The sequence below is a fragment of the Falco naumanni genome, chromosome 4 (assembly GCF_017639655.2).
Source record: "Falco naumanni isolate bFalNau1 chromosome 4, bFalNau1.pat, whole genome shotgun sequence".
In the NCBI taxonomy this organism is placed as follows: Eukaryota; Metazoa; Chordata; class Aves; order Falconiformes; family Falconidae; genus Falco; species Falco naumanni.
Genome location: NC_054057.1, coordinates 18332411 through 18359925, shown reverse-complemented (window position 1 = coordinate 18359925; position 27515 = coordinate 18332411). Strand labels below are relative to the sequence as shown.

The window sequence follows — 27515 nt, the reverse complement described above, 5'->3', positions numbered from 1 at the left end:
AGTGAAATATCACAACTTTGGTATTTGTTATTTCAACATCACATTGATAGGACTGTTGTTCATTTTTAATAGCTAGCCTTACATGTATTTATTGGGGCACTTTAAATTGGGATTGATCAATAAGTAATCAAAGCTTAACAACTCCTGCTACACAGTAGATAAAACTATTTTAGAAGCCTTCCGATCATATTGATGTTTTAGAACATGCTTTCTTAAGTCAGCGTTCTCAAACTCACCTAATTTAGTCACCTGCAGTGAAATTCTGTCTCTTTTGATTTTTATTTCAGTTTTTCCATTTCGTTGTACAGGATTAAGATTTCACCTATAGTCTGCATTTAGGCACCTAGGTTTGCGGTCTGTTTTTTTAGACATGTCAAAACACACATATTTCCCACTAAAGTCAATAGATGCTATATATGCTCAGCATTCCTAGCACCTGGATTGAATTTGGAATCTAACTCTGCAGATGTTCCATGGAGATAAAGTTCTGCATCTGCCCAGAATTAGCAGCAAGGGCTACACTCAGATGCTGACCTTTGCATATTTTAACCAAATGCTCATATCTCAAGCAACGATCATGTAGGGTTGGGTTGGTGGGTTTTTTTCCTGAACTACCCTATACTCTATTATTCTATTTTCCTATAACACCTCTGTCCCTTTGTTTTAAGCATTCTAACTTGGCACCTGTGTCTTCAGCTTGTGTCAGCATATTACCAAGTACATTGTTGCTGCTACCAAAATCACTCCAGCATATTCTGCCTTGAATTTCTTTCAAGCAAATTTCCTTGGGCTTCTTGTGATGACAAAGATCAATATACTGACATGAACAATTGTAAATCATTCTGTTAACCTACACAGAACTCTCTCTTTTTTTTTTCTTCTTCTTCTTCTGATGTAGACCCTCTCTATTTTAGAAATTCTCATTTTGTTTTCTAGGTACCAGAACTGCCAAGTCTAATCCTTAGTTTTGCTGCAGGAATTCTTGAAGTTCTTTCAGATGTCTGTCATGAGCTCTTACGATGTTAATGTAGGTGATCTTACGTGTTAACAGAAATTGGACTCTGCTCTCCATACTGCCTCATCCAAGCACAGCTTAGGAGGAATAGCATAAATGCCATCTTGGAGTTATGTCAATTAGATTTATATTGCTTTTGCTATTTTAATACCTCATATGGCAAATGTTAAGTCAGTACATAACCAAAATCATCTGCTTTGCCTGTGACCCCTTCTATGGTAAATGTGACCTTCTGATCAGTAAAACTGCAGATAGCCAGTTGTTTTGAGAAGTTCATGAATAGGGACAAGCCTCACTTTACTTATTTATTTATTTATTTGGTATCAGATTTAGAAATATGGAGTCAAATAATAAAAAACTATCCAAATGAACACTGGGCCACATGGAGCCCTATCTTCTCCCTAGTACTGTACATCAGCTGTCAGTTCTGTTTAGAATAATACATCTATTCCAGTTTTCATAACAAAGCTATATTACAGGAAACATAAGTGTTAACTTTTAAGAATCCTACAGATCTGTTTCACTTTAATCTGTCCTTTTAAAAAATACTGATTTTTCAATTAGATGCTTAAATATATTTGAAATTATAACAACGGAAGCCAGCCTGAAGTACAATAAAAAAAGTCTGCTTTCAATGCATTTTTGCTAGACAAACCCACAAGATCAAATACAAACACTGTAAGCATATTTTTGGCGCACACGTAAGTATAATCACATAATGCATACCCAGATGCTTATTGGTAAACTACACTTTTGAACGCGCTGAACAAAGGCTGTGATTCCAAATGGCAGACAGATTCAGCTCCAGCAGCTGCAGTAGTGGCTGCCCGAGATGCCTGCCAGAGGTTACCATCCCTCTGCTGCTCCTCAGCTGCCATGGCACTCGGCTCACCAGACTCAGCCACAGCCTAACTCACCCACTGCTATACCAGTGCACTTTCTGAGGAGAGAAGAGATGCCCCATGCAGCTCTCCAGCCTCTGGCAAGAAAGCAGAGCAGGCAACCGGCACAAGGAGTTAAAACCTCTGGCAGCCAAGGCTAGTTCTATCTAGAATTGCAAATCAGAGCCCTAAGATAAAGCTCAGTCAGCTTGAATATGCCTGCCACATATTAGTGCAAACCTACACTCTGTGGCTTGCGGTGGCTTGAAAGGAAAAGCAAACCTTTTAAAAGTAAAGTGCAGCAAAAACGTCTATGTAGAAACTGCCATGAGTTTTTAAGTCGATGAGTTCTGGATTAATAAAACAGGCCAACAAGCCAGATCGTGACCCTCATCGCGCAGAGAAAGTCTTTCCTTTGGGAAATTTCACACTCATACTTTTTTAGGGTTGGTTTCTTTCTGGCCAGTTCTTACTTTCATGGCCTTTTTGGGGCCACTGACCAGTGGGTTGGTGTTCTTGGTTGATGGTTTGGAGGCTCCACTCTGCCCACCGCGTCCTGCATTCGGGTTCTTACTGCGGGCCGTTCGCAGCTTTTGTTCCTGCAGTCTCTGTTCCCACCTCTGTAGAAATGCAGAAGACAAAGAGGCTGAGTGAGGGAAGGACGTAATCATAAATAATTATGGCTTAATCAAAGCTATCCTGAACCACTGAGACTAGAGCCGCTTTTAGCAGCTCTGTGCTCTATCCTACAGGGCCGCTGATGTCAGTATGTTCTGGCTGTCTGCAGGGGGAACCTGCCCCGTGTTGTTGGGTGGGGGAATTTCCACGATACCAGGTGATGAGAACAACCGCACATCTCGTGTGCATGCTGCATGTGAGTGCACATCTCACTCCTTCTCAGAAATCCAGGGGAGCTGGCACCATCAAGAAGGCAGGATCTGCACATTGGAACTCCTTTGCAAACCCCTTCTTTGCTGTCTTACTGAACGTGTTCCTCAGAAAAGTCTGCAGAACACAGGCTATCCTTTCATTATGCATTAAAAGACACCTCTACAAGAGAAAGTGGTATCTGTTTTTCCCTGGGGTGGAGAGGACTGGGCATGAAAGAGCTTATCTTACGGACAGACAACAGAGATGCCCACTGAAATCACAGTGTTCAGAGTTGCAATGGGATGGCTGTGAATCATGCACCTGCAGCTTTATTCAGCAGCATCCCTGAGAAAGTTTGGAAAGCAGTAAGAGCCATGAGCCCACCAAAGAGAACAGCTGTCAGATTTCCAAACCAAAACGTGCAGTGGATAGAAAACAGGTTCTTTCAGTGAGGTTAAGTGGTCCAAAATATGGAGAGATCCATGACCCTGCAGCAGAGCCTGCAGTCTTTCACCTCTAGGAATAGAAATACTTATTTTAACGAAAGCAAGGTAGATGAACATGGAAAGGGTCTCATCTCTCACCATTATTAATGAACTTTCGATTCTGAAACTCCGAAAGGCAGGAGCTTTTTCCAGTGATCAGAGCAAGAGAAGTGCTCTTCAGCTTTCCTATTTAGTATCTCTGCACTGACCCTGTTGCAACTAAGACTCTTGTCCTGGCTAGAGAAGGGACCAGTCAGGCTGTGGTTATATTAACAGCCATCTTCTGTGGTCCACAGGAAGCTCAAAAAAATCATTTTAAGTGGTAACTCAAGATGAAAGTTGGATTCAAGTCTTCAGAGATGAATGATGGGCATTAAAATGAAGATGACACCTAGCTCCATACTGGCTATCTTTGTGTAGTCAGGGTCTTCATAAAAAAAAAGCCTATCAGCAGGCTTTTAGGTGTGTCCCACTCAAGCACGTTTAAATGAGGATTTACTTTACGAAACCATTAATATCAGAAGGAATGACGCATGCTTTGAGCTGTGTTTTGTTTGGCAGTCATGCATCTATTTGACAGTCTGGAAATTAATGTGCAAACAGGTTTCAAGACACAATTAGAAATGACAAAGCAGTGTGAGGAAGCCACTAAAACACACTGTTTGCCAGTAACAGGCCATTAAGTTGACAGCTAAGGGATTTCAATAATCCGAGTCATATGTCAGTATTCTCCTAAATCCCACATGGTATCATCTGCAGTTGCAATGTATTTATTTTTTAAAGACTGAAAGCATATCTTCCTTTTCACACATAGGTTTTACATGAGTAAGTGAGGAGAAAAGGAAATGATAAAAGCGCAATAAGTTGGCCTGTAATCTAAAAGCTTCTACTGCTGGATCCATGCATCTTTTTTCCTCCTCTCTATCAATTGCCAGTCAGCTCATGATTAAAGTAAATATATATGTATGTCCCTAATGCTCTGAAACCCTTTCTAAATTCCAGAAATAAATTTCTTCCATCTCTAAAATGTGGGGAAGAGTCAGACATTGATCCATCCTTTCTGTTATAAAGAGGAGTTTACAAGCAGGGAGTGATAGCAAGTGCTATCCTGAAGACCGAAAAAGCAGAGGCACCTGCTGCTCCTGCCTCCCAGCTCTCCACACTATAGACTTCTCCTTCCATTACTCCCTGAAACCAGTAAGGGGATGCCCAATACTTTCAGTGGGTCTTTAGCGGGAAGTAGCTGGTGCAAAGTCTGTGCCTCCAGCCTGCAATCCTTAATGCAGCAAAGCCCATTTATCCAAATAATAATTAAAAAAAAGTGGATTTCAACTTCCTTTCTTACCTGATGCGGACTGTATACTCATCTGCATATCACCTATCTGACTGTTAACTTGCCTTAGTAGTGATATGAAATAAATTCCTAGAGTCATTATTGTAATAAGCCAGAGTTCACACAAAGATCATATACCCATCTTATTTAGGGACAGTTTCAGATAAAACAGAAATAAAGTTTTTGAGACTACAATTTTCAAATTTTCACTTACACTGATACGTAATTATTATGCATGAAAATATGGAAGTGAAAATAATAATACCCAGAGGTGTTATGGATCCCTGACAGTCAAGCAAGTTATTCAATGCTGAAGTAGAACAAAGGTGTTTTATCAAGAACATCATCATTCTTTTCATTGGTTGTATTTACCTTAAATCTTTTGTTTAGTTGATCCTTCCATTTTTCAACTAGACATCCATCAAGAAGCATCAACCTGAAAATTAAAAAATAAACAGAAGTTACAGACATTTCTGATTTTGATTCCCAAGATGTCATTCCAGATGATTACATGCAGACTGAGGTTGAAATACACCAGCAGGTACTGGTACTAGCAATTTCTGCGTATCAGATGATAGGCAGAAAAATACTTTTCTTCATCCCTAAATGCTTTCTAATGGATTTCTATGTGCTTATACTGATACTTCTGAAATTCTGTTCTAAACTCTGTAAAAACAGAAAATAGTTTTCCCAAGAAATCAGATTTTAGAGCCAAAACTGCAGTGCATGGCCAACATTGAGAAAAGATTTAGAGTCCTTTGTCTCACCTGCAGCTATTCTGCAGGGAAAAGTTGTCCCGTCTTGATCACTGTTAACAAAGTTATGGGTTGGGTAACATCCCGTGAAACTCTTTAAATGTATATGTACATATACTTTTAATTATGCCCACTATATGTTTGTGTGTTTGTTTGCATGCAGAAGAGTAGTTTAAACTAATATGTTTTACTTCTGAATTAAAAAAAACAAACAACTTTTTCACATGTACGAGTTAATACAGCTCAGCTGACAAGTGGTAACGTATTAACTGATCACTTGCAATCAACTCCCTTTCTACTTACAAAACGTGAGGACAGTATTATGTATTTCCTACATGTAACTACTTAACAAGTGCTTTAAAGTGAATTTGGAAGATGTTTGGGCAGTACTTGCCTACCACTGAAATCTGGCTAGCTCCTCTATGAAAATAATGAGTCTAGATGTTATGAAATGAACAAATAAAAATATAACTATTAAATGTATATGTCTTAAACAGCTTCTAAAATAGTTTACTCTAAAGCAGTCTGATGTCATATCTTCAAAGTCCCAACCTAGAAACAACCATTGTATTGCACAGGTATGCTGGAATTACTGTATCTCCTCTACTACTAACTATTTAACTATTTTAACTTTCCCCACCCCCTTCTTTTCTTCTCTCTCTCTCTCTCTCTCTCTCTCTCTAAAAAAGATACTGGGCTTTAATATGCTGTAATATAATTTACCTAATTCTGGAAGGTTTTACTTATGCATCAGTGTTATAAATCATTATAAATGCACACAATTTCATACAGCAGTTTGCCAATGGGTGAAGTTTACACAGCATAGCAGGGCCTGACCTCCAGTTTCCATGAAACCTTTCCTTCTCACACTAGTTCAAAAAGAGTGCAAAATGCTGCCACTTGTAGCCATTAGCCACTGCGCATCCACTTTGCCCACACATAAAAAGACTACAGTGAGTGCAAGCCCTAGAGAATCAAGACCAACATGATACACATCTCTTTTTCTTTCCAAGGAGAGATTACAGAATTAACGTACAGGGTTGAAGCCACAACAGGGTGTACATCTGATGCAGCTTCTGTTCAGGTCAAATTGTGGAGTCAGACCCTAACCCTACTGACAGGCAATGGGTGTTTTGCCATTGACTTCAGTGAAGATACAGCTTCCACCCATTTTGCTTCTGGCATTTTAAAAAGCTGCTGTAACTCAAAACCTTCTGTTTGCATGCCACCGAGTTCAACAGGAAACACATATAATAGTTTATGTTTCTTTTTCAAATCCCTTTTAGTACATTATATGAAATTAAAAACCTCAGTGACCTTTAAAAACCATCACAAAATATTTACTGAATGGTGTGCTTTTCCATAGTAATGGGGAGCAGATTGTGATCTTTCACTTTTGAAATCTCCCCTTCCTGACAGCCTTCTGAGGGTCCTCTCCAACAAAGCCCTGCAGCTCAGAGCTCCTCGATCGCAATCTTGGTTGTGGTCCTACTGCGTGACTCAGAGCATGTATCCCTAAAATGGCTCACACAAATAGAGGGCTCTACATTAATCTTCGTGAAACACTTCCAGACCCGGAGGGGCAAGGTGCTATGTAGTAATAAAATACTATGGCTGTTAGTTCACAAGAAAAGTGAAGGTGATAAGGTATCAGGTGGCAACTTTTAGAAACACCTATAAAATGCTTCTAAAATATCAGCATAAAACTCATTGAAAATACAGATATGGCCCATCAAGTTCTGCACGTAAATGTTTTATGGTCCTTACAAGTGTGCGTGGTCAGTTAACAGTCACATCACTGTATGCAAAACCAGCCTGCACATTTTACAATGTTACACATTTCACAGCCTTCCCTCTGACCCTCAGCACACAGGCACCTGTACCTACCACGCCACAATCTGTCCTGTTGGCCTCTGTCACTGCTGGTGCAGTCGGGGTGCTAACAGGGATGGGATGTCCCCTGCTGCCTCAAGGACCCAGGGAGAAGGGGGAGCTGTGATTCATCACTCCCTCCCCTCCAGACCAGCGCGCTGGATTTCCTTCCATGCCTGGGGCTAGGCTGACTGCCAGATGAAAGGTCTGGTAAAGTTAGTTTTGTTTTGTCTTTTAATCATAGAGCAGGACTGGCAAGCTGCTCTGAGAGTATTTACTTTTCATCTGCCATCCAGGAGCCAGAGCTCCAATGGCTGCAGATTTGGCTTGTCCCGGTACAGCTGCGGGATTAGAAACATCTCACTGATGGCACCAGTCTGAAGCATGGATAGGCCAGTGGAGAAGGCCTGGCTCTGTCTCCAGCAGCTCTGCGAACAGGAGATGTGTATCATCTCCTGTCCCCTCCCCTGGGGTCGGGGAGGCAGAGCTATGCCGTCCACATGGTCCTGCCAATATGGACCACCATCTACAGTCACCATCGGGCTTGTAGCACATGGAGCGGCTCATACCTAAGGAGAGAGGTCCTGGAAAAACACTCCGGAACAGCTGCAGATGCCTGAACCACTGCACGATGCATTCAGCAACATGCTGTCGCACCTAATGCCACCAGATTTTATGTGTGAGCCAGGTTTTGTAAACACTGCATCGTGGCGCAGAGCTGAGGCTGATTAAGTGGAAAAAGTTAATTGTGAATGTAATTGAAACATATAGGTGTATATGTGAGTTACCCTAAGAAAACCTATCAGCAGGACATGCCCACGGTGAGGAAGGGAGCTGTTCCTCATTCCCATCCATCACAGGTAGCTACAACACTTTCCTGCACCACGTTGCCGGGGCTCACCTGGAGCGCCATTCGTAGCACATGATGAGAACATCCTGCTTTGGCTGAAGAGGTGGACACTGGCAGGAGGAATTTGTAAGAAGAGGCACTTGGGACAGAGGAATTGGCGTTGAGGACTTGAGTGTGTCTTTGACTTCCACCACAGTCGTTACCTCGTTGCAGTTCCCTCTCTCTACGCTTTTTACTTTAGCATGAATGACTGCAATTAGAAAAATACAGGCGTGAGAACAACAAATGGCCTTAGACATTTAAACACATTTCAGAATTAAATAAAGCAAATTAAATTGAAATCTGCTGTTTCAGCTGTGAAAATTGAACTACTTCATGTGTGAGCACGTTCGGTGGCTCAGAATAAGAGAGGCCTGATCCCAGTTTGGTTTCCAGTAGGACTGTTGATAACTGCAAAATGAAACACGTGCTTCAAACTTGGCCAGATCAGGCCAAGTGATTTCTCCTGGAAGCACATGCACAAACAGCTCCTTTGACTCGGACTTGAACAACGAATTGCATGAATCTGATCCATTTTATAGCCACATCTGGCTATTTCCAATTAAGTGATAAATAATTTGCCTCACAGAAAGGGTAAATTCAGTCTTTTCAATAGTAACATAATTTCCCTGTATGGTGCATCCATAAAAAAGCCTTTTTTTTTAATATAAAAAAGATGGGAAGGTTTGAAACAAGTAGTCAAAAACTAAGAGGCTTAGGATTGTCATGATTTACTTGGTATATACTTTTTTCAACTTTTGCCTTTGGATTACCCATCAACAGTAAGACACTGACATTAAACAGTCTCTGAAATGGGTTCTTCTGAACACACAAACATTCATATTTTTACCTTTTATTGAGGAATACAGCATGTCTGAATGGATGCCAGAAGGTGTGGCTGTGTAGATTGCTCTGAGGATGACCCCTGGCTAACTTTGTACCTGCAAACTCTGGCAGTACCTACCACTGCAGCATTTCACCCCTCCTCTCTTGCGAGAAGTACCAGATCAGAGAAATCAAGTACAATTTTTAAACTAAGGACTTTGTCTCTAGGAAACGTCAAAATAGGAAGAGTCTTATTATCACAAAATACTTCAGTACAAGAAGCAGGAGAAGTGAATGTACCACAGAGCGATCAGCCTGCATTGACGCTGTCCCTGGCAGCCACCAGGTCAAAAGCCTTCAAATGGACCTCCTGACATCTGGAATAAACGTCGCATGTAGACAGCCAGAGACAAGCAATTGTAACGCAGTCTGGATTTTATGTGCTAACTTTATCAGGGCATGTGTAACAGCCACAAAACACATGAGGGATTTCACTCTTGGAGATTCACAATCCATTTTCAAGTCTGACTGAAACCAAGTTCTGACCAGCTGGAAGCACAATTTGGCTGTATATATTAAAGGATTTCAGAAAAAGTTTGATTTTATTTGTAACTTGTTCTGCCTTGTCTTGTCTCCCAATTAATTTTCTGTATAAGCATTCTATTTCTTTCAGAAAAGGCTGAATAAAAATATCTCTCTCAAAATAAAACCACTTTGATTTCAGAGATTCAATGGAATTAAATTTTGGACCCCAACCTAAGTTTTTATTCAAGCAACACTCCTACTGAGGTCACTGGAATCAAAATTTATATAACTAACACCTGTATTTCATTTCAGAATAGTCATTTTATATCACTGCTTTTTCATATATTTCAGAGAAGCGTGGAAGTTCATTGTCCCACCTGAATATATCACTATGTTGTACTGAGAGAAATTAAGAATTAGACTAAAATAAAATGTATTATATAAATGCACCAAAATGCCGTAACAAAAAATAAAAAAAAAGTGTACAACTACCTAAGTTAGATGTTTATTAATTATTCCCACCAAACTGGGGTTTGGATTTTTTTTTCTATACTAATAAAGAAGCAAATAACCACAAACTTCCTTCCATTTGATATCAGATAAATAGGAATGGAATGGATATAATAACCGTATTGCATAAGAACTGAATAAATCCCTTGAAGAAATAACTGTCATCTGAGAAAAAGCCCATAAATTGAAAAGACCATGATACCTCATGTTAAATTCACAGTTAATAGGGGTTTTCTATTGATGTTAGAGACATTTAATCTGGTATTTATCTAATCCTAATTGGAGTTCTTCCTGACTCCCAGCACCAGAAAATGGGGGGGGGGCAAGGGGGAAGAGGGGTGAATATTTAATTGTATTGCCAGTATGTCATGCAACAAATGATAAAGCTATCGGCCAGCTCCTCGGCTGGATGGTGAGCATTGTCACTGAATTCAATTAATCTCTGACAATTCCGCCCCAGATGAAACCCTGGCTGGTAAGTAAAAGAATATAGGAATTTCTAAGTAATAACTTTTTACCTTGCTTCAGCTTCGTTCACACTGATGAGTTTTATTTAGGTGATAAACTTCTGTTTATTCCACCTGCTGGATGGAAACAGGAGCTGGCCGAGCAGCACCTGGTTATGCTCACATTAGACGTAACTGCACTTACTACAGTGACCTTTCCAGTAGTAAGCAGCCTTTCTGCAGGGCGACCTGTTGATGCCAGTGCACACTACCAACATTTCTCTGCTTTTGGCAGAATCGCACTATCCTCTGCGCAATGACTACCACTGCCTGCACGAGCGGTGGGGTTTGGAAGGGGACGGCTAGGTGCCCTCGGGGGAAAAAAAACCCACTGGGAAAGGCTGCTGCTGGATGGGCCTGGTGTGGGTGCAGCAGCCCCAGGGAGCTGCATAACTCACGGGGGGCACAGAGGGGGTAGGACCGGCAAAGGGAAGCACTTTCCCCCGTGCACTTACTGTAGCTGTAGTTCTTGGCCAGGTAGGTCGACAGCGTAGGCTTTGTCTTTTTGCACCGGCATCGCTCTTCAAAGGAAGAGAAGGGGAAACGGTTGAGGGGTGTCAGGGGGGTCTGGCCCCGGGGAGGGGGAGGCAGGGGGCGTCCCAGTCTCACCCTGGCCACGGCTTCTGCAGTCGGGCTCTGGGGGTCTCTCCGGCACCAGCACGCCCTGCGTGAAGTCCGTCCACTTCACATCTGCAAACAGAGGTGCGGCGGGGAAGGAAAGCCGTCGGGGAGAGGCTCCCGGGGCAGGGGCGCGGGGGGTCCCGCAGCCCCCCTGCCCGGGGCGCCCCGCGGGGGTTGAGGGGGTCCGCCCTACCGCCGCCCCCGGGCCGCTCACCCTCCGGCAGGTCGGTGACGATGGCCTCGGGGGAGATGCAGACGCCGCGGTCGTAGACGGGGAGGTCGTCGCAGGCGAGGCTCTCGGGCCAGCTGTGGTTGTAGCGGCGCATGATGGGCTCGCAGCCGTCGCGGGCGCGCTGGCAGACGGAGCGGCACGGCTTGATGGGGTCGTAGAGGAACTCCAGGGTGCAGATAGGGGCGTACATGGCGCAAAGGAAGAATGCGAGGACCGGGCTGCAGCCGGTGCCCACCAGCTCCTCGTACTGCTCGATGGCGAGGACGGCGTTCTCCTGGGTGCTGTGGTGGAGGTGGTTGGGCATGCGGGTGATGTTCCAGGGCATGGAGCGGCACATGGGGATGCGCACCGCCTCGCACGGCGCGCCCTGCGCCCGCGGGCTCACCCGCAGCCACAGGGACACCGCCACCAAGGCGCGCAGCATCCTCCTCCTCCTCCTCCTCCTCCTCCTCGGCCGCCGCCCGCCGCCGCCCCGCGGGTCGCGGCGGCCCAAGGGCACGGAGCGGCGCTGCCTCCCGGCGCCCGGCTGCAGGCAAGTGGCGGGAGCCGCCGCGCCGACAGCCATGGACATCGCGGGACGGCATTTATACCGGTGGCACGAGTGACGTGCGGCCGAGCGCGCTCCCTTGGCAGCCCCGCTCCTCGGGGGGGGGGAGGGGGCGTGGGGGGTGTGCGCGCGCGCGCGTGTGTGTGTTTTGCTGTGCAGGCACGGTGACATCACCTCCACCCCGTTTAATCCCCCGGCGACATCACTGCGTCTCCCGGCCGCGGCTCCAGCTCCGTTTCAGTTTTCATCTGTGTCATAAATTCCTTCAGGTGGAAGAAGGGGGAAGGGGGGGGGGGGGGCAGGGAGGGGGGTCAAACCCAAACCACACGCATCTGCTCGGACGCGGGGAGAGGGGAGGAGGCAGCGGGAGGGACGCGGGAGCCGCAGCCGGACCCCGTCCCGTCCCCCCTTCCCCTCCCCGGAGCTGAACTTGGCGCTGCATTTTCCCAAGGGCCACGGAGCAGAAACTTTGTGCGGGTTCCGGCGGCCGGTCCCGCCGCTTCCAGGGGCTTGCAGGGCTCCTCCGCGAGCTCGGCACGGAGGCGGACGGGGATGGGGGGATGGGGGCGGGGGGTGGCTGCTCTTTGGCCGGTTTGCTCGGGCCGGGGGAACCGGCGGGGCTGACCCGCTCCGGGAGCGGGCGGCGGGGCAGGTGCGGGGCCGCTTTGCGGTCAGCCAGGCCCCCGCTGCGCTCCCCCCGCCCCCTCGGCACCCCCCACCCCCCAGTCGCATCTGCAAATGGGTGGGAGAGGGGTCTTCAGGCCTTTCTATAGGCTGTTTTTTATTTGTCTTTCCTTGGTGCTGCGGGGCCCCACGCCCCTGGTGCACTGGCATGCCCACGGGGGTGCCAGGGGCTCCCCAGCCCCCCTCTGCTCCCCCGGGCGGTCCCTGTGCGCGGGACAGACCTACGGGCCCATCCTGCACCGTGGGCAAATGCTGCACCCCAGTCTTTTGAGGGACCCGCTGGGAAAACAAGGTGACCTCAATGCCAGGCTGTTGGCAGTGGCCTGGGAAAGCCCCAGCGCGGCTCAGGGCTAGCAGCCCCGGGCCTGCCCTGGCCCGCCCCCGCGGTGCCCGCCGATGCTTCCTCTTGCAGAGCCGGGGCCGGGGTGCTGCAGGGCCGGAGCATCTGTGGGGCACCGGCTCGGGGGGCGGGTGGGGGGGGGGGTGTGTGGAGAAGCGCGTCCGGAGCGGCCAGGGAAGCAGAGCTGAGGAACCGGGGAGAGCAGCGGGAGGCGGAGGGGTGGATGCGTGTGCGTCGTGCCCGTGGGGAGCCCCTGGAATTCCTCCCGCGAGAGCAACGTTACAGCGGTTCTGGTAGCACGTCCCCCCCGTCCGTGTATCCCCTCCCTGCCATGCCCCACGCCGCGTGCCCAGAACCCCTGCTCGGGCCTTGCGGGTGCCCCTTTGGCATCACCCTTGGCGGGCCGGTGGCAAGCACACCCTCCCGGCTGGCAAGCTGGGGGGGCACGGCAGGGCGCGAGTCCCCGTCCCTGCCGCCCCGCTGCCCCCCCGCGCCGGTCTGCCGCAGCTCGGGCAGCAGCCGCAGCGCGGGCAGCAGCCGCCTCTCGCCGCTGAGGTGATGCGGGTCTGGAGGCGGGCCGCCCCCGCCCCCCCGGCGCAGCCCTGCCCGCCCGCCTGCGCGCCGTGCGGGGCGGCCGTGCGCGGAGCGGGGCGCGGAGCGGAGCATGGCGCGGGCGGTGCCGGGGCTGCCGCTGCGGCTGCTGCTGCTGGGCGGCCTCCTGCTGCGGGGTGGCGGCGCGGCGGCGGGGGTCGAGCCGTGCCAGGCGCCGCGGCAGTGGGAAGGGCGCACCGTGTCCTACGAGCACGGCACGGGCCGCAACACGCGGGCCGCCGTGTCCTACGACGGCCCCAACCAGCGCCTCCGCATCCTGGAGGAGAGGAAGGCGCTCATCCCCTGCAAGAAGTAGGTGCCCGCGGCGGGACCCCGCGGGGGGCCGGGCCGGGCCGGGCGGGGCGGCGATGGTCGGCGCGGAGCCCCGGGAGGCGGCTCCCGGCCGGGGGGGGGGGGGGGGGGGGAATGTCCCTCGGTCCCCCGCGTTGCGGGGCGGCACCTCCCCTCGGGAGACGGGGGGCTCGGCGGTGGGAAGCCCGGCACCGGCACGGCTCAGCCCTGCGCCGCGGCTGCCGCTGTGTCTGTGTGTGTGTATATATAGCAAGAGATGTATGACCAAGCGTCAGCTTTGTGCCTCCGGGGATAATCCTCAATCCCAACTCTTGTTTTGCTTTTAAATGGAATGGGAAGCGAGTCCAAAAATACAGCCCAAAATGTGAGGAACAACGGGTGTAATGAGGTATAATGAAGATATTACACTTGAACATGAGATTAATGTCGGGGGTGGGGAGGCGTTTTTTCAGCCCAGGAATTTGCTAACAGGGTCGAGCCACATTTTACAAGTTCTCCGGTGGTTCTGGGTTGCTGGGAGCACTGTGTCAGTGCAGGGTGCCACAGGGATGCTTCTGTCACCCGTGGTACAGCGTGCTTGGTCACTTTGCACAGGCTACCCAGCCCTGCAGGGCCTTCCTGTTCTTGGTTTCTACAGTACATATCTGTTAAGCCCGTAACTATCCCAACAAACCCACTGTGTCATTGTGTGTTTCTTGATTTGCTGCAAAGCACAGGAAGAGGCTGCCTGAAGAAGGGCCTTTTTTCTTCTCCTCAGGCTGAGGCCCTGACAGGTTGGGTCATGCAGAAATGGATCAGCCTGGAGGGGCCTTCCTGAGCGAGGTGTTTCTGGGTTCTGAGCGTCAGTGACTCTCCCACACCATGTCAAGACATACCTGCTAGCCTGAGGGTGGCCAGTCTGCCCGTATCTCTGCCTCTCCCACCTAAAACCTGTGCAAATATTAGTGCATCAGTCCTGGGAATGTCTAAGCCACGGTGAAGACCAGCCTGCAAATGCTGCATCATCCAAACTGGATGGTCTCTGCTATTGAGAGATCAATATTCCTTTTTGCTGCTGGCTTAATTTTGCCCCGACGATGAAAATTTCTTACTGACATCACATAGTCATTGCTTTAATCTTTCCAAAGTGTATGCTCTTCCTCGGTCCTTTCTCTGACGATCCCCAAACACTCTTAAAACTGTTTTATGTGTTTCGTTTTCAAGCTTAGCCCTTTCCCTCTTCATGAGCTTTTTTTTTTTTATCACTGTTTTCATATAGGAGCCATGTGAAGGATGTTAAAGGCAACATACAGCTGCTTGCTGGTGGTCTGTTAACATATGACAGAGTCTGACACTGCCTGTGCTCATACTCCCCTTCTTTTAGAAGTCCCAGGCTGACCTTCATGTTTGGCAAGTGTGAAACTGTGCTACAAAGTCTGATATAAGTCTTTTCTAGCTTCTAAGTTATCCTGAGCTCATTTCTTCAAGCTTATGTCTATTTTTTTTTTTTAATCTTTATTTTCAGATTGAATAATTATTCTGCATTTTCTACTCCGGGCTGTATTTTGGCTTTTGCCAAGGTCTGCTCTTTTTACATTTTTTAATAAATATTTGCTCTGGATGCAGTTTCATCTGGGCTGATAGGGCTAGAAAGAGGCAGAGTGCAGACAGGTGCACTTGAAGCATTTCTCTGTTGGTTTTTCCTGTATAAGTTTTTTACTGTAGACAAGCTCTGACCCCAGGGATCCCTGCTGTTTCCAGGCTGACCATGTTTTCTGCCATCCAAGGCTGGAGGGAGGTTTGGTAATGTGCGCAGCTAGTGTCTGCTAAGGGCGTGACCCAGCTTCCATTGAAGTCAACGGAAAGACTCTCATTGATTTCAATGTGTGTTGGATCGGGTCTGGAGTTGTGATCACAACTTCGTTTCGCTGTGGACATAGTGAGTCATAAACTGAAGCCTTCAGAAGTTACAGGCGAAGGGATTTATCCTGTCTTCTGAAAAATAACCTCTCCCCCACTCTGCTTTGATGTTGGCAAGAAAAGGGTAATTACACTGAGGCAGTAACTACAAAAGCAACAAGAAAAATAGTGTTGTCCTGGTCTCTAAGGAAATTTCAGTCTAAATTCTCATGAACGGACACATTTTGCTCCTATCAGATGTGACTTATATGCAGCAATCAGGGTTGGCCAACAACCAGATTTCTATACAAAGTGTTTTCTGAAGCTTGCAAATGTGGGCCTTAATCAGACACAGCCCCATTTAAGTTAGTTGACTGAGGTTAATCAGGGACACAAAGATCTGCCTTGTGGAACAGATTGCAGGCTCATAACCACAGGAAAACCTGAAACTTTCAGTTTTCATTGTATATGTATGTTTCAAATTCGTGTAATTTGCTACGTGGCTTTTTCATACCTACATCAACCCAGTATTTTAAGTAAACTCCTGAAAAGTAACCATAAGGTAAATATCCCATCGCTGCTTCATTAACATCACTTCTTTGCTCGGCAGTCATTGCAAGAGCACCTGAGATGCGGTGACTGTGTTGGTCAAGGCTGCCCGCTCCCCATCAGCCAGCTGCAGCCTTGTCACCTGCTGCCAGGGCACATGCTTCGCTTGCTGTGCAAAGCGGAGCTGGTTCGTTAACGCAGTCACTGATGGTTGTTTGGGCCAGCTCATTGGGTGTGTGTTTCACTGGGTCGTACGGTTCACTGCCTGCACTCCGGCTTGGACTGTAAAAACTACCAATGGTGATCCTAGGCTGAGCTTCTTAGAGGAGAACCTATTCCGCTTGGATTCATCACTGAACTTTCTTTTTCGCTTATTTTACATCCCCAGTCTTAGCTACAGTCTGCATCCTATGTTTTCCCCACTGTGCCTTGCTGCACTGCTCCTTTCTCCTTCAGGATGAAAATTTTGGGGATAGACAAGGAGGACAGGGACAGTCTTCTCTTTCAGTGTCAGGTAGTGCTCAGCCGATACCAGGAGAAGAGAAAAGAAAACAATCAGGTTTTTATTGAGTAGATTGTGCCATTTCCTGTTTGGAAGAGGCCATGCCAGTAGGGTTATCATGTGATGTGAAAGGAGAGCACTTGAAATGGTTCTCTAGAGCTCTCGAGGTGGAGCTGTGTCACATTACCTGTAAACACAGGACGTGTTTTTTAATCCTTTATTGCCTGCTGCGTAGAGTTACATCCTTTTGTGCTTTCTGTATATTAATACTTCCTTGCTCTTCTTCAACCCTCTATTGGCCACCATCTCAGGACACTTCACAGAATAGGTAACAGTCATCAGCATGGTGTTGCCTTTGGGGCAAAATTGTTTCATTTTACGGTAACATCTATGGGTTCAGATTTGAATATGACATCACTGCAAACTGGTGAGAAATTCTGGCACTACAAAGGGCTAAACCCCAAATCCTACTGACTGAATTGTGGCCAGAACTTCATGTGTCCTGCCATCACCTTTCATTTTCTTGGAGAAACGGAGCAAGAGGTGTACTGCCTAGTACTGCTGAAGCCAGTCAACAGGCATTAGTGCTCAGTTCTGAAGGAAGAAAAGCATGAAGTGGGAAGCGGAGCAGAAATCACACGGGTGATGGTTGAAGGCTGGGGTGTTACTTGTCGCATACCATATTCATAGAGTTCCACTCTTATCTTCCATACCGTTTTTCACTGAGTGATTTTCAGGGGAGGACCAGTAATAGTTTGTCCTATGAGAAATGCAGTGGTGGGGAGAAAAGAATTGTCATGTGGTCAGGAAAGTCGGTAGGAGGAAGAAGATTCATTTGTCTCTTGTATGTGTGTATTTTAACAGTAACCTCTATGGGCTGTTGCATAGTGTGCAGCACATTGGGGTGCCTACATATTTGAGACTTCTAGGGTTCTTGTCTTAACAACCGTACCTGCAGAGCAGAAAAACAACATGTAGATATCACATCAGTGTTTATTTAAAACCAGAACTGGATGTTGGTAATTATTTTTTTTGTTTGTTTCAATTGTATTTGCAAAAGACAGGCACAGATAGGGGCAAGATTAACCTCTTTACCTGGCAACAAAAACTGCCAGTACAATAGAGGAGCAACAAAGCTGTGTTTAGAGAAATACGTCTGTTATTCCAGCAGGCTGTTTGCATGCATGTCTCAATCCCTGTCCTCGACTGAAGAGAAGCAGCATATGGTCAGGTGCAAGTATAACAACATTCATCTGGGGAAGAGGTGATGACTTTTCAAAATAAACAGTGTGGGCATGCGTGTCTGACTTATCTCAGCTACTTCTTAGTTGTTTTAGGATGTGTGATTGTAAAGGAAAAAACTGCGGTGTCTGAACTATTAAAATCATATAATCCATCCGTTCTGTGGTCATTATGGTGACTCAACAGGCTAAGTATTGTGCTACGCTGAGTGACTGCAAATTTGTTTCCCAGACTTGGTTTTGGGAGTGGTTTCTACAGTTTAACGTTTAGGGGAATGAATGATGGTCATGGGTACAATTTTCAGAATTGGCCAAGTTACTTGGGAACCCAAGCCCCATTTTTCAAGATTATGTAGAGCGTACAAACTTCTGAGACCCTTAATTTGCAGTGAAACATAGAATTGGATTTTCAGCAGTTTCTCTAAATCTAACGCAAGTTCTTGGGATCCAAAATGCTTTATGAGATGCTGTGTATATAAGTCCAGTGCTTCATAAGCTGCTGTGTATATAAGTCACTTTTGAGAATAAGAACTAATGGAAGGTACTCAAACCTCCTGCATTTACTTTCCTCCCATAGGTGCCAAGTTCTTTCAGGTGTCTGCTTCTGGTAATGACTGTGAGTTTGGAAAGGTGGCCCTGGAAAGCTGTTGCGACGGATGCAGGCTGGCAGGCAGATGCTAGGCAACAGCCTGAAGCATGCAGCAGTTATTCTAGTGAGAGTTGTGTGATGTTGGGGTACAGAGGACTGGCTGTACAAGCCTCAACTTTTGCGTTTCCATCCTAAGCTGCTTTAAGAGTAAGTTTAATGAGTCCCTCAGTGATGCTTGCTGCCAAGGCGGCCAATTCCTTGGAGAAGAGCAGTGTACAAGAGGGAGCTGTGGTCCATGAGAGCTGTTTGGAGGAACATCTCATCTTGCCCAGACTGTTTGTTTTGTTTGTTTCTGCCTATGAGAGGCAACAGCCATTTCCCTTTCCAAGTTCTTGTTCTTGTTGGAAGTCAGCCAGGCTATAGAGTTCAGGGAGGGAGCGAAGCCAATTGCCTTCCTTGTTACAGGTGGGCTGGGTGAGAAGAGATTAAAGCATGGCTCAGGGGACACAGTTGAAAGTCTTCAGACTTCAAGCTACAGCACTAACAAGCAAGTGAACTCTTTCAGAGGAAGCTGGGAACTATTGGGCTAGCAATGCTTTTCCTGTCTTGTGTTTTAGGCTTTTGATAATTCCCTTGGACAGCAGCATCTTTGTCAGAGTTGCGGGGGGGGGGGGAGGAGGAGAAAAAAAAGAACCTGAGTACGAATAAAGCAGATCCGTTGCTTTGGGATGCTGTATTCTGTTTAGTGTAGTGTTCTCAAAACCCTTGTTTGTACTAAGTACTCTGGAGCCATTTCATATGCTACTGAAACTCAGCACCCACCCGAACTGCAAAAAATAAACTGGCTCTTAAGTTAGAGAGAGCAGGATCCATGAAACCCTTTAAAGCTGGAGAGAAAATGTAAATAAGCAGTGTCAAGTGACCCCAAATTGATAATTTGCTGAAGTGCTGGTTGGTATGCTTAGAAACCACTGTCAGACAATCAATGGGGTCATTACTATGACATCCGCTATAGATACTGTTGACTGGATGTTCTTAAAAAAATAGAAGTTCTCATCAATAAGTTTTGTTTTTCTAAAAAACATTGTTAAATGATAGCCACTGGCACCGTATTGCTATTGATACTAGTGTATATTGGCTTAAGCCTTTTATCCGTCTGAATCCTTTAAATTTGGGGAATACTTGCTCCCCCTTATTATCTCTTCTTTGTCTATTTGAATTATGTGGAATAATGTGCGTTTGCATTGAAACTTATGGCTCATTTTGTACTATCAGCCATTACAGTGAAAACTTAAAGCAAGACCAGAACTGCACTGAAGATATAATATGCCTACGTTTCTGTAACTTCTACCAGAGGACCAGTGTTTTCACATTTTCACAAGATAAATCACTGTCATTTTTATTCAGGGATTTTTTAGCTTTTTTTTTTTTTTTTTTTTGAGACTTAGAGTGTAGATTAATAGAGAGAGATTCAAGTTCATAATTTGTTCTGTGCCTGCAGACAGCACACAGACAGTTGATGGTGACGTGATTGCACAGCTAAACAAACACAATGAAAGAAATCTTTATATTCATGATCTTAACTTGGGATTCATTCAGCTCAAGGCCTGACGTAATTCAGATGGCACAACTGGCAACATCACACCTATTCTCACAGGACCAAGTGCCATTTGTCTGAAAAAGTATCTCCTCTGAAGGTTAAACTATAATCTTCTAATTTAGGGCTGATCTTGCACTGCAGCGAGCTGAGAAGAAAACTGACTGTATATTGCTTTCAGAGAAATCTGAGGGATAAAAGCATGCAAAGGACACTTTAGCAGTTGATGCATTAGTCCTTCAATTGTAATCTGTTTAAGTTAAGGATCCAGATCTCCTTAATGTAAAAGGGCCAGTAATTTAGAACTGATTTTGGTATTCAAGAGAGCATTTACTGAAATACGTCTAGAAACATGTCTGTTTGTGTGGTTAAGAACTTAATAAAGTTAATAACACACTATAACCCTTTAGAATCTTTCCCATCTGTAGGCTCTCCATATCTTCCCGTTCAGTTTGGTTCACTGCAGTTGCAGTGCATGACACAATAGGGTGGTTTAGGTCATGGTTTCTTCCTGAAGATGTGAATCCATCAGTTTGCTGCTGTGCTTGTAGCTGTCCCTGGGCTGAGTGGTGTGTGTTATCTGGGGTCCCTTCATTTCTGGGGGAGGGAATATGCTCCAGTACTGTCCCAGCAGCTGGGGAGGGGCTGTGGCATGTTCCCAGGAGCAGGATTTAGGATGTACTACTGCATCCTGGAGTTTGGAAAGAGCTAAGATCAGGGGATGCACTGGATTGTTCAGTCCCATGGTTTATCTTCCATATGCAGTTGAACTGTATTTTTCTTGACATGCCAGAAAGAGAAGGGTTCTGAGTATGATGGCTGCGTATGTTACAGTTGAGACCGTACTGAAAAGCTGAAGAGTTTGGGTTAACAAATGAAAGATTCTTCCCTTCCTTTTTGCTTACTTTAGTAACTCAGGGCTGCAAACTTAGTGGAAGTCGATGAGAATTTTGCCTTTGGCACAAGGATCTCATCCCAGGGCTTTACATTAAGTGCACATTTGTAACATACGTGGGAGGTATGTACAAGAAATGCATTTGCCTGTTTCCAGTTCAAACTCGGCCTCAATTCCTGAGGTTGGTCCACACTGCCAAAACTGAAACCATCACTCAGCCTCTAGCTGTATTGATGACAGCAATGGTATAACTGTAGCGAACAGCTTTTAGTGTTGTGTCATGTGAGTGGAATTGGAAGATGTAGTGATAAAACCTGTGCCTCTGAATCTGGTCCACACCCTGCCTCTGCTGGTACTTGCAAGGATGAATTTTAGTAGGTGATTGCCAGTTAGAGGAGAGGAAGTATTCAGGGAAGAAGGCAGGATGTTTTAATTATAAGAACTTCTTTTTTTTTTAACTTTCACTAATGTACTTAATTTTTGCACTACTGCTGTTCATTAGTTAGTATTGCTATTGATTTGTTCATGTGACATGAGAATTTATTGGTTATAAGTTAATTATTTTGTTCAGAGGATGCTCTTCTTGTGATTCTTTTCCTGTCAGAGGTCATCCTGCTCTGAAAATTTTCTTCTCCAGCTAGAGAACTGATTCGTTCTGTGTATCAACAAGCTTGTCCACTTATTAACTGTATGGGACAGGTTTTCAACTGCATCACATTTTCATAGACAAGTGAAGTCAGTGAAATGGAAATAATTTATGCCTTTATCAGTATGCCAGCTCATTAGCTGATGCAGAATTGAAAGGTTAGGATTCAACTATTCTTCCTTCCTCTCTGTTTTATTGAGCTGATGGCTAAACTTGACATGAATAGATATTTCAATCTAGGAAAGGAAAGTGGCATAAGAAATAATACCGAGTTATGCAGAAAAAGCATAAATAAACTTCTCTGTCACATGACATGGGAGAAGGTTAAATTTAAAGGAGCTTTGGGAAAGAAGAATACTTGCCACAGTGGCCATGTGTCATGAAGATGTAGGAGTAGGAATAAGATGCATGTAAATAAATGTGTAAGATTAGAAGCTGATGCAGTCTTAGAAATTGACTATTGACAATACAGGGATGAGTACAGTAGAAAATAGGATGGGGTTTTCCTCTCAAGCCAGGACTTAGGCAACAGATCTGTGCAAAGGCTGGAGGAAGGAGTCTTTTCCCATGCCTGTCGTGCTAGGCCTGCTTTCTGGAGAAGTGGACTTGTGGCTGTCTGGCCAAGTGACTTTTGGGCTGTGGATCTGTGTAACTGCAGCAGCAGCAGTCCAGGTTCTAACCCTCATGTGGGCCAACTTCATCCCCATCTCAGATGACCTTCAGGTTGGCCTTCCCGGTAGATCTGCAAGGAATTGCATGCTTAGCAGCTTAGCGAGTTCTCTCTCTCAAAGTATTTTTACCTGTTGCCGTTCTTAACTCAAAGGGGAAATTATTTTCTCTTCCAAAGTGTTTTTAAGGCATGGTATAGTGTCTGGTGTGCTGGGGAGGGGGAGATGTCTGAGTGGAACAGGGCTACCTTGTGCAATATTTTGGCTCTTCTAGAATAAGGACCATTATGCCCGGCATGGCGTTGCATAACCTGAAGGTACCACTGGCCAGTGAAATTTCTCCTCATCCCTGCCAAGCAGACCTGTTTCTTTCAGCTGTTTTTGTTTACTGCCTCACTTTTATGGCCCTGGGGGAGATGCATGTGTGTTGACAAGAGATCATAGATTCCACAGGGAAACTGTGTGTCCCCCCGACACTTCAGAGGACAGCTTTTTGCCTCTATCGTGGTCACTCTGTGATACCTCGGTCACAGGTCAAGGACGGGATTTTCTGCCACGAGTTTATTCCCATGCATGAAAGTACAGAAGGCTCAACATGTGAGACAGTCCTTGTTTCCAGTAGTGTATTAATTTCCGGAGTTGGTACCTTTTATACTTTCATACCCAAGAGTAAATTAGGGGTTTCCAACAGCAGCATAACTGTCCTTGTCCAAAACGTAATTTATGACAGGTGGTAGTAAGAAAGAAAGAATCACTTGTTTTCATCTGAACTTGTCCTTCTTTTTTCATCTTTTATAAATATAGATCTTTGACAAACATTTTTTTGAGAATCAGTTTAATCATTCTTTTGAAGGTCATGTGCACACATTTGGCTTTATGTCCCACTTGGTTATTAAAAGGTGCTTCCCCTGTACCACAAAAAGTGAGTAAAATAAGAGTAATTTTTGCAATTCTTGCATTAGTGACATTTCTACAGTCAGTACGGCTGCTCCCATAACTTAGCAATGACCATATTTTTGCTTTTTCAGATTTTGCTTTCAGATTTTCATGATTTTCAGAATTTCTGGCATCAGAACATGAATTTGGCAGGCACTTTTCTCTTGTATAGTGCTCACACTGTAGTTATTATGATTTTTCAGTCTTTGGCTACTGAGATTTCATATGTCTTGGGAGCTACTTAGCTATTCATTCCATGAAAGCCTATTTTATCCCTTTCATTCCTTATGAAATTTACCCTTTCATTCTGGCATCATCCAGACTCTATTTTGTGGGCCAAATCCATCCCAGAGGGAACTTGCATCCAGCCTTCTGCCTTTCCCTGCTGAATAGCTCCTTGTTGTTTTAATAATTGCCTGGCACTTGGATCCCCCTGTGCTGCCACCCCTGTTCCGTGTCAGAGGAGCAGAAGAGACGGGATGCATAGGTTGGAAATTACTGCAGTCAATCACGCCTGTGGATGAGGGTCAGTGGTATGCACTACCGTGTTGGAAGAGTAATGGAAAAATCACTGGCAATATGTGCAGATGCCATACGGCATGTGTACAGCTTATTTCTCCTGCATATAAAACAACGCAGGGTTGAGTGATCTTGGGACATTATTAATTTCTTATCCGATAAAAATAACCTGTAAGATTCTGGCAGATAAAGAGATTTGGATTATTAGATATCATTGATGCCAGATTATTCTGAATCTGGAGCTTTGTCTGTTTTTTGGTTTTGTTTGGGTTTTTTTTTAAATAAAAAAAGAACATTTAAAAAATTAATAGAAATACATGTAGAACTGCATAAGTGTCTGATTCAACCCAAATGTCCCCCAAAAGCCATCTAAAAGCTACAGGTATAAAAGCGCATAAAGTTTGTAGAATTCTGGAGGAATAGTAAAAATTTCAGTTGCTGCCTTCTTTTGGATCTTAGAAGGCTGTGTTGCTCTAGCTCTTCCCTAAATTATAAGCAAAAGTAATCTCTTCGTTGCAGTTGAAATTGTCTTTTAATATGAAATATCCGAGAAGTGGCTTATCCTTAAATTCATTAGACTCATTTGCCCGACTCAAATGGAAGGTAATATTGCATACTTAGTAGATACCTTATTTTCTACATGTATTATTTATCCTGAGGACAGTTCATAATGAAATGTGATATTGTGACTGATAGCAAAACAATGCAGAAGACCAAAATTACCACATGTATTGCAACATACCGTATCAAGGCTATTTATGATGAACCTTGTTTCTTTACTCCATTTAAAAAATAACATTGTAATAACGCCCTGCATATTTACCTTTTGGTTGGTTGAATAGCTCACAAGTAATTTATTCCAAAAATGGCTTCACTGACCCCTGTTGATTGACTTGTGCAGTAATGTGCTCTTCAGAATCTGCTCCTTTATTGCTATTGCCAAATACTATTTCATATTTTGGAGTGTATGTTCAAAACACACTGTCAGCTGCTTTAGTGGAGTTAGCAGTAAAGCAGGAAAAGTTTTATGACATCTATAACTAATATCTCAGTTTGTCTGGTGGGAGCAAACTATTTTCTAATAGATTTTTTTTTTTTTTTTTAAGAACTGACTTACTTTTTGCTTAAGGCTTTAATGGTCTAAGAATAAACCCCCCCCCAAAACACCACCAGAAAATGGTAACACTTACCATCCAGATAAAGAACAGAAGCTTCTGCCTTTGTTCTGCTCTCTTCTTATTCTGAGCTTGGATCATTGCAGGAAAAAAAAAAAAAAAAAGGGTGTAAGATAGCAATGACAACAACCACTTACAAGATCTTCCACTGAGATTTCAGTCTCTGATGTTGCTCATCTATTTCTTTGTCCTTTCTTCCACGCTTAGCAACTTTTATCTGCTGTCCTTCTGTCAGTTCTTTGTGGGGATTCATGGTGAGATTGCTGCTTCATCTGAGAATCAAGTGGTTCAGCAGATAAGAGGGTTCCTAAAAATGTGGTGTGCTTGGCATTTGCCATTTATTTTGGTGGAAACCCTACACAAGAAAGCTGGTGTGAGACCTGTATGAAGTTTAGCTGGGAATTTCTCCTTAAATAGTCTGTCTGCCTGGAAACCTGCTGTTTGTATGTTGTTTCAGAAATTAATGTTTCTGAGGGGCAACAGCCAGATTTTCCCCAAAGTTTTCCAAGGGCAGTTTTGTGCATGGCAGTGGGAAAGGCTTTTGAACACTCACATGAAGCGCAGAGTTGATACAGTGAACTCAGCAAAGAAAGATCTCATTTTTATTCTTTCAGTATCTCCTAATACCATTTGCAACTGTGGTTTTATCATATTCAGATACTTTTCTTGCCAGGAAACTTATGATTCTGCCATACTTTTAGGCAGCCAGCACTGGAAAGTTTACTCACGCAATGCAGTTATGGTAATTCTCAGAGGCTGTTTATTATTTGGAAAGCAGAGTTTCATACAGGATGAGGAGTTCTTACTACAATTAGTTCCCAAATTAATGTATCACTATTTAGTTAGATCCAGATTTGTTGGCCTACATCTTCTGTACAAGAAATAAATTTCTCTTTTCTTCTCTGTGGTGGCATCTGGGAACTTGGATGCCTCCTTGTATTACTTTAAATACCTGGGCACAAAAATGTACATGGATTGGCAAAGCCAGACTGGTTTGCTACCCTACCTGTCCCAGAAGAGAACAATAGGGAAAAAATTGGGTAATGTGCTTGATAAACTGTGAAGGTGTGTGGTGTCTCCAGTACTTTTTTATTTAAAGTATTATTTTATTAAAGTATCAGGGAGAGTAAAAGGAGATAAGGGTGTCAGAGTGGAGACCCCCCCTTTCATTTTGTTTAACCCCCTTTTTATTGAAGAGTGGAAATGTAAGAGACCATCTAACTGCCTCAACATAGTAGAAGATGAAAGACTTGCTATTTTTTTTTTAACTTATCTTCAGGTCTGCCTGTCTCCAAAACCAAATGTAAGCACATAGATATTGATTCTTACTACACTGATACATATTCTTTGTTTATTGACATATTTATCTTAATTTTTCATTAGTTACATTGCCTGTAAAAGCAGGTGATTTCACAACATACATACCTCATAGGCAGGTTATTTCAAGTTCCAAAATCCTTAATGTAAATAATCTAGTCTTCTGAAATAGAAAACAGTTGGCCATAAGAGATGGAGGCAAAATTAAGTGTAATTCAGATACATTCAGGTTACCTAGTCTGTCACATCGGTTGTGCTTAATATAGTCGTCAGGCCAAAGTGATGTACAGTCTGGCACAAAGGCACAAGCTGCCATTTAAGGCACCACCAAATGTAGGTACCACAACTGCTTAGTTGGAGTCTGGCAAAGGGATCCATGGTGGGTCGACTGGGATCTCCACTCTTACCAGTTTTTTGAAGGCTAACACGTCTGAAACACAGTTTGGTTCTCTGAATTTCCTTCCTCTGAAAGAATGGAAAAATTCACTTACAAAACTTGTATTACATCTCTGCAGGATATGTATGGTAACTGAGATGCTTATATACCGTAGCGATAGTAACTATAAACATTGTTCAATGTGTTCAATGTCCTTTGGATTATTTTTTTTTAAACCATGGAAGCGTTCTTTAAATATCCACTATTCTCCTCTATGTTGGGCTAATAAATTATCTACTGTTTGCAATTGCTGCCCCCATTTATAATCAGTCTGGTCTTTGTAATTCATCCCCCTCCCAATTATTCAAATACAGTTTCAGGCTGTAAAAATCCATAGATAATTTTTGTATTTTTAAAATGTCACTTAAAATATTATGAAAAGAGGACATCTCATCATTACAATATGCATATGATGTTTGCAAGGAAATGAGTGTCAGGTATGAACAAGCATCAAATAGAAAGACAAATACCTGCTTAAATCATTCGCCCAAACTGTTTATACTGAAGCAGTGTATGTAGAAATTCAGCTTTCATAGCAGCCTCCAGCTACAATGCACTTGAGATACACCTGCTATAGAGGGCTGGGGCAGGCAGTGACAACATGGGGCTTGGCTGGTGCAGAAGAGACTTTTTCCTTGCTCTGCTCCTCTCCTTGCTTCAGCAGCAAGCGCAGTGACTTGATGGAGGGTGGCTGGCTCTGCTGGGAAGGGCTGACCCATGCCACTGGGAACACTGTCAGGAAGGGGACCCGCGGTAGCCCAACAGCACGTCTCT

The 27515-nt window shown here is 44.8% G+C and overlaps 2 protein-coding genes across 2 annotated transcripts in view; one reads left to right on the top strand and one right to left on the bottom strand.

The window, feature by feature from the left end:
* Nucleotides 1-1264: 1264 nt before the first annotated feature.
* Nucleotides 1265-11905, bottom strand: SFRP4 (secreted frizzled related protein 4). Its single transcript, XM_040591787.1, has 6 exons — nt 11302-11905; nt 11076-11156; nt 10922-10987; nt 8113-8311; nt 4957-5020; nt 1265-2516 (listed from the first exon to the last, which is right to left on the bottom strand). Exons 1-6 carry the CDS (start codon nt 11888-11890, stop codon nt 2328-2330), a joined length of 1188 nt encoding a protein of 395 aa, XP_040447721.1. The 5' UTR covers nt 11891-11905; the 3' UTR covers nt 1265-2327.
* A 1615-nt stretch (nt 11906-13520) lies between these two features.
* The window catches only part of EPDR1 (ependymin related 1), a 33497-nt gene continuing 19502 nt past the window's right edge, over nt 13521-27515 (top strand). Inside the window, exon 1 of the mRNA XM_040593383.1 lies at nt 13521-13793. Within this exon, the coding sequence (XP_040449317.1) occupies nt 13555-13793 (239 nt within the window). The 5' untranslated portion in view covers nt 13521-13554. The remainder of the gene's footprint in view (nt 13794-27515) is intronic.